The sequence below is a fragment of the Equus asinus genome, chromosome 17 (genome assembly GCF_041296235.1).
Source record: "Equus asinus isolate D_3611 breed Donkey chromosome 17, EquAss-T2T_v2, whole genome shotgun sequence".
Classification (NCBI taxonomy): Eukaryota; Metazoa; Chordata; class Mammalia; order Perissodactyla; family Equidae; genus Equus; species Equus asinus.
In genome coordinates, this window is record NC_091806.1 from 33,228,411 (window position 1) to 33,238,631 (window position 10,221).

The 10,221-nt window shown below is 47.5% G+C and overlaps 2 protein-coding genes across 4 annotated transcripts in view; one reads left to right on the plus strand and one right to left on the minus strand.

The window, feature by feature from the left end:
• Positions 1–5,374, plus strand: part of DTX4 (deltex E3 ubiquitin ligase 4) — a 35,084-nt gene extending 29,710 nt beyond the window's left edge. For all 3 annotated transcript variants that reach the window (XM_070487844.1, XM_014831758.3, XM_070487843.1), the window contains exon 9: positions 1,527–5,374. In XM_070487844.1, the coding sequence (XP_070343945.1) occupies positions 1,527–1,760 (234 nt within the window). In that variant the 3' untranslated portion in view covers positions 1,761–5,374. The remainder of the gene's footprint in view (positions 1–1,526) is intronic.
• A 217-nt stretch (positions 5,375–5,591) lies between these two features.
• MPEG1 (macrophage expressed 1) lies at positions 5,592–9,847 on the minus strand. Its single transcript, XM_014831757.3, has one exon. It carries the CDS (start codon positions 9,687–9,689, stop codon positions 7,536–7,538), a length of 2,154 nt encoding a protein of 717 aa, XP_014687243.3. The 5' UTR covers positions 9,690–9,847; the 3' UTR covers positions 5,592–7,535.
• Between the last annotated feature and the right edge of the window lie 374 nt (positions 9,848–10,221).

Genomic DNA, 10,221 nt, shown 5'->3' on the forward strand with positions numbered 1-10,221 from the left:
TGTTTTCATTTGCTTTCTCTGGGTCATGCTATGTACCAACCAACCTCTGAATCTCAGTGGCTTACTTCAACAAATATTTATTTCTCATGCACTTTGCATGTCAGTTGCTGTGGCTCGGTTGCTGCTATAGGACAGCTCAGTCTGCCCCATATGGCTTCCTGTTCCGGCATCGCGGTCAAAGGAGCAGCTGTTCCATGGTCCATGCCCTTCTCATGGAAGGCAGCAGAGGACCAAGAGAGAATCCAAGTGGAATTGTGCATGAGAGCTGCTCCTGGAAGCTTGTTACTTCCATTCACATTTCACAGGCCCCAGCAAGTCATGGGCAAATGAGACAACGAATGGGGTCATAAACTACCTATAGGGAGCCCCCTCGGGTCTCATGGCAAAGGATATGGATACCTTCTCTGTTGATATACCTCAAATCCTCTCCTCCCTCGGAGACTCAGCTCAGAAGGAGCCACCTCCATGAAATCTATACTGATCCCCATCTGAGAGTCAACAGAGTAATGATTCAGACCACGGACTGTAGAGTCAGGGAGTCCTGAAATCAAGATCCTCTTTTGCCACTTACTAGCTGAATGACCAAGGCAAGTCTTTTATCTCTGAGCCTGTTTCCCTGTCTGCAGAAAGGTGATAATCAGAATACTCATCTTATCCAATTATTATAACCATTACATGACCCAATGCTTGGCACTTATTAAGTAAACACTCAGGAGATGGTAGCTCATTGTTTTAATGTCTGCTGTTATAATTACTACTACTATTATGCCCTGCTTGCAGTAGTTCAGTTTTGAATCCAGTACGTTTTTATTGGATGCTTCTTCATGCTGGACAGGGTGTTGGGCATTTATCTTGCTCACCAAAGATTTTTCTTTATAATTTAGCTGAGTTAGAACATTCTGCAAGCCCTAACACCTCTTGGGCCTCACCTATAAAATAGAGACAATAGCACCTGCCAGACCTGCCCCAAAGTGTGGTTGTGAGGACCAGCTGATCAAATAAATATGAAATAACCTGGGAGCAGTCAGGGTACTTCAACCATGTCACTGGAGAAAAGTTCTACAACTTTAACTGTGGGTAAATTAATACCACATTCAGGTGGTGATGGTAGAGGAGCTTCAGAAGATCTCAGATCCTAAATGCCTTGAATTCCTAGATCCTGTCTTTTAAAATACAGCTGTGATGTTGGTAGCTAACAGTTGTTGAGTAGTGTCTGCCAGGGACTGCCTCCTAAAATGTTCACAACCTTTGGAGGCAGATTGCACCATTGCCAATTTATAAGTAAGGAAATTAAAGCTCAGAGAGGTGATATAACTTGCCTAAGGTCACAGTTAGTCAGTGACAGAGCCAAGAGTTAACCTGCAGGTCCCTGACTCCACACCCAAATCTCTTTCTAGTCACTATGCTGCTTAGGGCATCATGATGCAGGAAGGCGTGAGACCCTTAGGAGACTCTCTACCATCCATGGGATAGTCTTTGACTGACACTAAGTATCTGTCTTTGGTGTTCTACCTTTACTGTCTTAGGTTCTGAAGCTGCTACTTGTGGCCTGGGATCGCCGCCTCATCTTTGCCATTGGTACCTCCAGCACCACGGGCGAGTCAGATACCGTCATCTGGAATGAGGTCCACCACAAGACAGAGTTTGGCTCTAATCTCACTGGCCATGGCTACCCAGATGCCAATTACCTGGATAATGTGCTGGCTGAACTGGCTGCCCAGGGCATTTCTGAGGATAGCACTGCCCAGGAGAAGGACTGAGCTACAGGGGCTTTGGGGTGGAGGGGCCGTGGGGACCACAGGGCAGGAATTGGGGAGAGTCAAGGTAGAAGTTGGTGCCATGCCCTCCTGACTCCCTCATCTCCTCTCCTGTCCTGTCTCCATCCCTTATCCCTCCCAGCCACAGGGAGGAGCCAGATTGAATAAGGTGATGTCATTCATAAACCTCATCTATCACAAAGGGGACATGGGATGAGGGCCATCCTCGGTCCATTCCCATGGAGTTTTCGGTGCTGGGTAGGCAAGAAACCCCACCCCCCTGCATCCCCTTAAGTGGGGGCATGGTCAGCACACTTAGGGTGTGGACAGTGCATGGGCACTCCATACCCTGGCCTTGTGAAGCCTGAGGTTCAGTGCCTCAGCTGGCTTCTTGCTGCTTCCACTCTGCTTTGAGAGCGGAGTATCTGCTTTTCTCTCCTCCGCTGGAGGTGAGGAGCTCTCACTGTGCAAGGTTGGGGGGTAAAGGGGTGAACCGCTAAACTGCTGTGACATCAGAAATTGATGCCTCGGTGTACAGCGAGGAAGTACTTCTTGCCAAGAGGGTCAGGGAGGCAAAGTCTTCTAGGAGCCCGCTCAGCTCTCATGATAGTCCTTGGCTTCCCTGGGCCCTCCCTCCTCCTCACACCTTTGACCGTCCAAAGAGGCATCTGGTTCTCTTGTGCGGATGGATGGACTCTGGGATTCCTCTCTGGGGTGGCATCTTGTGATGTTTCTAGCCCCTCTCTGATCAGACCAGAGCCTGCATCCCACTTAGCATCTGAACTGTCCTCAGGGAGAGGAGCCCATAGCCTTCTTCCCAACTCATCCCAGACCAGCTCAAAGATTCCATGAGTTTCATCAAGTCACTGTGAGTAGAGCTCATTCTGGGCTCTGTGCCATCTGTGTATGTGCATATATATGTGTGTGTGTGCGGTGTGCGTGCGCACAACAGGACTGGGTTGGTGGAGAGTCCCATCATGTTCCCACACTGTTTTGCAAGATGTTAAACCCCAGTTCTGATGGGGACCAAACAGCCAGGCTGTGGTCCCCTGACTTCCCTCACCATTTACCATAGTAAATTTGGACCCTGACAGAGATAGAACTGTGCTTTGGGAGATATGTAAGATGAGGCCCTTTCTATATCTCTTTCAAGGTTGGATCTCCATCCAGTCTTATTTCTATGAAAGCTTCAATCTGTCTCCATGCAAATTTGCTAGTCAGAGCCCAGAGGTGGTGCTGGGTCCCTGATCTCCCTCATCTATTACAGATTGATCTAGAGCATGGAGGGAGCCTCTTTAGCTCATTCCTAATAGGGTAAGACCATATTATGGTCCAGTCCAACCTACGTCAGGGTTGTGTTCCAAGACCCTTTCTATCTTCTCCCCAACAGTCCTCTTGCCTTTGGCTCCCATTAAGGAAAGTATTGGGGGTCAGGGAGGAGAGAAGGGGGATCAAGAAGGGAAACTCAATTCCCCCTTTGAAAGTGGGTTCTTTGAACTATGTGTTTGGGGGAAGTTCCTCTGGATACTAATTTGAATTTATATACCTCATATTTTGGGGGTTTGACGTATATATATATGCATATATATTTCATAATATTAGGAAGGTTTTTGATGCTAGAAAAATTGAAACAAAAGAACCTTCAAAAATGGTACTTAAGTTAGAACTGAAAGCCACGCTTTCCTGAGAGCTAGCTCCAGAGCTGCTTGGTGTTAAGCCTGCAGCAGTTTTGACGTTAGTGTGGCCAGTGGGTTCACCTGAGTGTCACCCAGTTTCTCAGGACACACTGGTGCTGAGCCTTTCCTCATTTTTCAAATGGCTGTAGGGATCTTAATTGGCTCCAGCAGAGGGAGCTCTGATAGGAGGAATTGTCCCTGCCATCTTAGTTCTAGTCTTCCCCATCAGTCGGCAGCCATTTTATCTCACCAGCAGACCAGAAGATTGGTCCTGAGTTCACTGCACCATGGGGCAGATTCCTGCCTCAGTTGGGAAGGAAACATCTGAACTCAAGGAAGAGACATCCCTGCAGTGTTTAATGTCATGCCCCGTGCCCTTTGCTAGGCTACCATGTACCAGAGAAGATTGGAGAGCCTCATTGTAGGCCTAATACCATCTCCACCTTCAGTGCCCTGGTCAAGTATCTGCTGAGATTCTCACCCACAGGGATGAGGAAATAGACTGAGGATCAGTGAGTAGAAACACACAACTGTGCAGTAGGAGATGGGGAAGAAAAGAAGACATGCTTTGACAACTGGCAGTGGGCAGTGGGGAGAGACTGATTTCCTTGCACCAGGCAGAAGAAAGGTATATATGGGGAAGTGGATGGCCAAGAGCAGAAAGAAGAGACCCAGACTGTGTGTAAGGCAGGCAGCCTGACAGGGGCAATACCACTTTGATAGTAAGTCTTCATACCTTCAAGTCTTTCTCTCTAGGATGTTGACTGTCGCTGTGCCCTGTTTCTCTTCCTCTCTGAGGATGCTCTTCTTGTGGGACTTTCTGGGCAGAAGGGATCTTGAATTTCCTTTCTAACACTGTGCCAGGCAAGACGGGGGGCCTTCGTCTTCCCTTTCTCTTGTGCCAACCTGGAAAGGCACAGTCTTGGGTTCAGCGAGAACCCTGCCAGCAGAGGCCCTGTGCATCTAACAGTTTGACACAGGATGTTTTCCCACCAGAAGCCCTGCTGTGTTCTTTGGCCTATACAGGGAATTCCATGCCTTTCCTTTCATCGTCTTAGCACCAGCAGCCTAGTTTCTCCCTTCCTGAGTCTCCAGGGACAACAGATGGGATTGAATGTCTCCAAACCCTGACAGATGCTCATCCTTTAAAGGTAAATTGTGTATATGTGGTCGTGTGTGCCTTTGTGTTTTCATCTCCCCCCTTCCCCCTTTTGTAAAACTTGGACTTCTCTGTCGTTTCATACTTGATCAAAAGTACTCGTCCTGGTATTGCACTGTTGTGCGCATGAGATGTTAGGGGAAGTCCTCGTGAGGTACAAGAAAGGGCCTGTCCCCTTTCCTTGTCTGTGGTTACTGGCATTTGAGTCGGGGGGGTTTCTGGGAAACGGCAGGTGAACGTCCTGTTGTCTGTAACTGGTGTGTTTTGAAGTCCTTGGTGTTGCTCTGTGAGAGGACATCGCCACCTGGTGCTCATGAGGTGTATGTGCAGAACAATAAATGGCAAATGAACAACCATAAACTGTTGTTTAACCTGCTTTCTATAGATCAGGGCACCTATCTGTGAGGCATTTGGGATACCTCCCTGAGTCTGTAAGGAACCACAAAACCTTCCGCTGGAGGGAGGGGAAAGTCCCTTTGCTCTATTTTTTTTTTCTACATCTTTTCTAACCACACATTTGGCCAAGGGACCTGGCTTGACTTCTTGTTCCTCTGAAGCAGCGGACCACATGGCAGGGGAAATAAGTAAGCGAACCTTTGGGGGAAAGACCCTCTTAAAAACCACGAATGTTAGCTTCCTAAAGTTCACTTTACCTGACCACAATATAGTGTATGTGTCAATAGTTTACAGGCTGTTGTTTTTCAAATAAGTGTTTAGCATTAATCCTGATACTAATGAGAACACAAAAATAAAACGCAAGTGCAAAGCTGCCTTTGTCACCCAGATGTGTCTCTATGTCTGATAGTCCACAGAGTGGTTTCCTTGGCAGCCAGGATTAATCTTTCCACAGACCTCAACCTGCGTTCACCAGTCAGGAAAGTGGAGCCCATGAACCCCTCCCCCGGCCCCCATCAGGGTCCTAACTTTGTCAAACGACTTGAGTGTAAACTGGAAACTCTCACGTTCTGATTTCCTCTGGATGAACAGTCAGACAGAGTGTTCCTTAAATACATATTTTAATGCATATTTATGTGAAATTTTGTTATCAGAAATACAAGTTTGTGAAGAGCTTTTTATTGCAATGGGCAGTTACTGCATGAAAAGCGTAGGAGCCTGTAGACTATACTCCATCTCTCTGACTCAGTAATCTTCAAAGAATTCATGGGAAAGTTAGTATTTGCAGAAAAGTGGTTAGCTTTGCTGAAACCTACCCACAAAACACCCAGAGGTTTAGGGGAACATTTTAATGCTTCAGAGACAGGGTTAAGTGAAGAGGTTGTAGAAATCAGTGTCACTGGCTGAATAGCTGGGAGAGCAGGGCTCAAATTCTGTGATTCACTTCTCTTCTCCATACCGCAGTGGGAGATGGATGCATATCCTCCCATCTTCCCACAGGCTGGGATGCTTCAAGCTTCTCAGGAGGACCTATTGTAAGCCTAAACTCTTGATTGTGAATGTTAACCAGGAGAGGACAAATTATCCTTCATAGAAGATAACTCGCTTATGACATTTGATTGGTTAAGAAATGTTGTGGAGGGACATTAATAGATTCACCCCAATAATTACGGTTAGGTGAGATCAGTATTAAAATTGGGCAAAGCCCCAAATGTTATGTGACAATCATGCATCCCACCAGGTGCCCCCGGGAAGTCACCCTGGAACTGAAATAAATGTGTCACAAATGGTGTTGGATGCCTTTTTCATTTCGTATAAAAACATGGATCTGATCAAGTCAGCCCCCTTTCTGGTGGGAAAAGTAAAGGTTGGGTACATAATTGGTGCTTTCTACTCTGTTTTACTTTTAAGGAAGAAGTGATAGTTAGGGGTGGGCTTACTTTGACTTCTTGCATTTTTCCTTGTCTCCCACACCCAGGAAATTGCAGACTTCCCATTAGAATGTGGGAGGGGTGTGTGTGTGTGTGTGTGTATGTGTTTGAGGGGGTTGTGTGCATGTGATGGGAGGACAGGAAGAGTAAGGGCCACTCATGGACTACAAAGGGGTTGTACTTTGCTAACACAGACAGGAAACTGTAATGCTTGATCTATCCAAATCTATGGCTCCTTTCTTTGCCCCAATTATGATGAGTTAAGAGGAAGAAACCAGGTAGTTGGTTGTGGGTAAGAATTCCAATTTCCGCTTAGCACCAGAATCTTTTCCAGGTTTTACCCTTTCTTCATTCACTCTGTCTCTAAACAATTCCCACCCCATTGACCTCCTAATGAAAATTTATAAGTTAAAATATTTTCTGAGAACTTTATGACACTAGCCTGAAGTCCAAGAGGGGCCTGCTCTAAGTCAGTCCTGACCATGGGGAAGTTGGAAAAGGTGGGCTTGGTACAAGCAACATCTTTCTGTTCAGATGATGTTGAGATGACCCAGAGGAGAGGCCACAATCCGTTAATACGGAACCCTCAAAGCTGAAAAGCAGTGGCCAAGCAGGACTTCCTGTGTCTTCTGGGCATCCAGTCAGCCTCCATGAACATGAAATTCAGACAGCTTTTTAAAAAACGAAACAGTGGAAAGGTAGCATATAAAGGCAGAAATTCTTGCAGCTCATGAATTGAAAACCACGGCTGACCTCAGACTAAATGCGTAGTGTCAGAATCCAATGTCAACATTCTCCCACCTCTCTTTTTACACATATAGATTCAGATGAAGATAATTCATGACACACACAGAGAAAAGACACCCCCCTTCCTGCTTTAGTCCCTGCGATGACTTTTGCTTAGAAAGTCACAGCTGTTCCCCAACCCCAACCTCAAATTTGTCCATGTACCTCTGTTAATTTCCTGGCCCAGAGACCTGAGGAAGTCACAAAATTATACCCGCTTTTTGTTGCGCTTGCCACTTCAGTAGTTAGGATGGCGGAAGTAGAGAGAGAAAGAATGAAAGTCATCCTTGAAGCTCTGGCCGGAGATGAGAAATAGTTTCTTGGGAGAGATTCAGGCTGGACTCTGCTCCTGCTCTTGGTCAGGCATGTCTCTAGTCTCTGCAGTGCCTGGAGCCAAACTCTGCCTCTCCTCCTCTAATGCCTGGTATTCCCTCTTCTTGTACTTGCGGGTGCCGTAGATGGCCAGAGTGATGACAGCTGCCAGGGCGGCGGTGACCCCCACTGTGATCCCAGCTGCTGCTCCTCCTGACAGACCACTATCATTCCCGTGGATGACCTTCATGGCCCTGCGCAACTCTAAGGGCTCTCCCAGCCTCCACTGCTGGGTCTGGGAATCTTTAATCCAGGAACTTGCAGTCTCAATATTAGTCACTATGACTGTGTTGGTGGCAGCCTGACTCATGAGGGGTGGCCGACTGTAAGGTGGGAGCCTGACGGGGGGTAGTGACCCTCCTGTAAAAAGCCCAGCCTTGACACAGTAGGACACTTGGCACCCATCACTGATGACGGCTAGGTGTTGGCTGAAGCCCCCGGGACACTTTTTTAGAGAAGGTGCCCCTATATCTCTGGATATGGCAGAATCCACCAAGGGATTCCCGACTGCACAGCTAAAGAACCCACCAAAGGGGACCGAAAACCTATATCCCAACTCAAAGTCCTGAGAGGCACATACCTTGAGGTTTTCAAAAAGTCTCAATGGAATATAGCCAGCTGGGCATGACTGTGCATTTGTCAAAGGGTTTATGCTCTTACCACTGAAGAGGCCCCCGAAAAGTAGTCCTGAGTTTTCTGGTACTTGGCCAGTGGCCGCACACCAAAAAGCCCTAAATTCGGCCTTTGCCACCCGAAACACATCTTCACACACCGTCTTGCAGAAGATGAGGAGGGTGCACTTCCGTTGACACTCCAGGTGGTTGTAACCCTCCTCATGGATCTGGGACAGCAGGTGGATTGGGGAGTAGCCAGAAGGGCAGGAGAAGTCGCCAGTGAGTGGGTTCTTCTCCTCCAAGTTTTGGCAGAGTTGGACAACATCATTTCCTGAGAACTGGGTGCATTCCTGATAAACTCCACCAAAGGAGAAATTGGTCATTTTCCCCTCGCAAGAGCCATCGTCAGTGTTGGCCTGAAAATTGAAGTTGGGTGAATCGAGATCTGTGCATCCAGGGTAGGTGTTGAACATGTAATAACGTCTCACAGCAGCTTCCACCGTCTTAGACAACTTCTTCACCAAGGGCCCCGGCAAATCAGGCAGCGTGTCGGGGTTGATGAAGAAGTATAGAGGCAGTCCAGCACGGTCTACGGCCACCAGGTGGTTGGTGATGCCCTGTTGCCAGGCCTGGAGGGTGATGCCTGGGTAAAAAGGAACCCCTCCAATGCTTTGCACTCTGGAGTTGCTTCGGTTTGAGATGTAGCTCTTGGTGAAGGTATTCTGTGACGTGTAATTCTCCTCAAATTTGGAGCTCACAATGTTTAGGAAGGCAACTCCAGCAGATGCAGTTATTGCACTACGGCTGCTCTGGTTATCCTGCAGGAAGGAGGTTCTGATGTGGTCCTCCTGAATGAGAGCAGCCCCAGCGTCCACACTGATGATGACATGGGTGCCATAATTGAGAACCAGGAGTTCTGCCAAATAGGTGGCCATCCGTGTCTGGTTGTTCTCCAGACGGTCACAGATGTCTATGAGCTCCTTCTTAAACACCCTGCTTAGTTCTGAAGCTGGGTTGATTTTAACTGTGTATAGCAGGTTTCTTACCTGAACCCGGGTAGTTATAGCATGGTCCTTCACCTGAAGGGTCTTCATCCTCTGGAATTCAGAGGAGAACTTGCCATTGACTTTGGAAAAAAGGGAGAGTTCCAGGTTGATGGAGTAGGAGGTGCTGCTCTGGTAATTCACCCAGGAATCCAGGATTTCTGAGTTCATCTCCAGGTTGCTCTGTTTCTGGGGAATGGTGAATATTTCATTGGGGATGATGTACTGTCCGTCCTCTGTGGTCCTGCAGTTGGTATAAGTCAAGTCCATCACCCGTCCCATGTCCACATTCCGCAGATTATCCCAGCCCCCTCCAGGTAAGACTTCCAGAACAGGTAGTTTTAAGGCATCCTTGCAGTTTTGAAATCCAGCCTCATCTCTCTTTTCCAGAGGCTGCTCCATTTTAGCCCATGCTGCCGCTGCCCAGAAGAGGATGGCACCCCTGACGCTGTTCATGGCTCAGGCAGCCCCAGCTCCACGCCAGCCCTAAGCAGTGGGCCAGTGAGCTTGGTGCAAACTGAACCAAAACGAAAGAAAGCAGTTGCTGAAACAAAAAAATTCAACAGTTCTCTTAAAGCCACCAGTTCCTCTTTAGGCTAACCTAATTGCAAAATGGGGAAATGAGAGTTGATTGGAATACTAAGGTCTGTTAGGACTTCTTTGAAATAATATGTTGTGATAGATTTGCAAACACAGCCCTATATCCTCAACAGTTAGCTACCCTGCCTGAACCCCACCTCCCCACAGTCCCGGGCTGCAGCAGTGTGGGCACTCAGAAGTGCAAACACATACCTTACTGCTTCCTCCCAGGTAGCTTTCCAACTTTGAAAGAAAGTTTTGATTTTGCTTTTTTGTTTGCTCTCTTGATGTTTCAAATTTTTCCTGACTGTTCTCTCCTGGGACTCCAATACCAGTTTCCTTTTACCATAAATGCAGAGGTGAATGGCAACATCACCCTTGCTAGGACACCCTGCCTTGGCCATACTTC

What these genes read in the sequence shown, in the direction of transcription:
- MPEG1 (XM_014831757.3), bottom strand. Translation starts at nt 9,689, where the DNA reads ATGAACAGCGTCAGGGGTGCCATCCTCTTCTGGGCAGCGGCAGCATGG.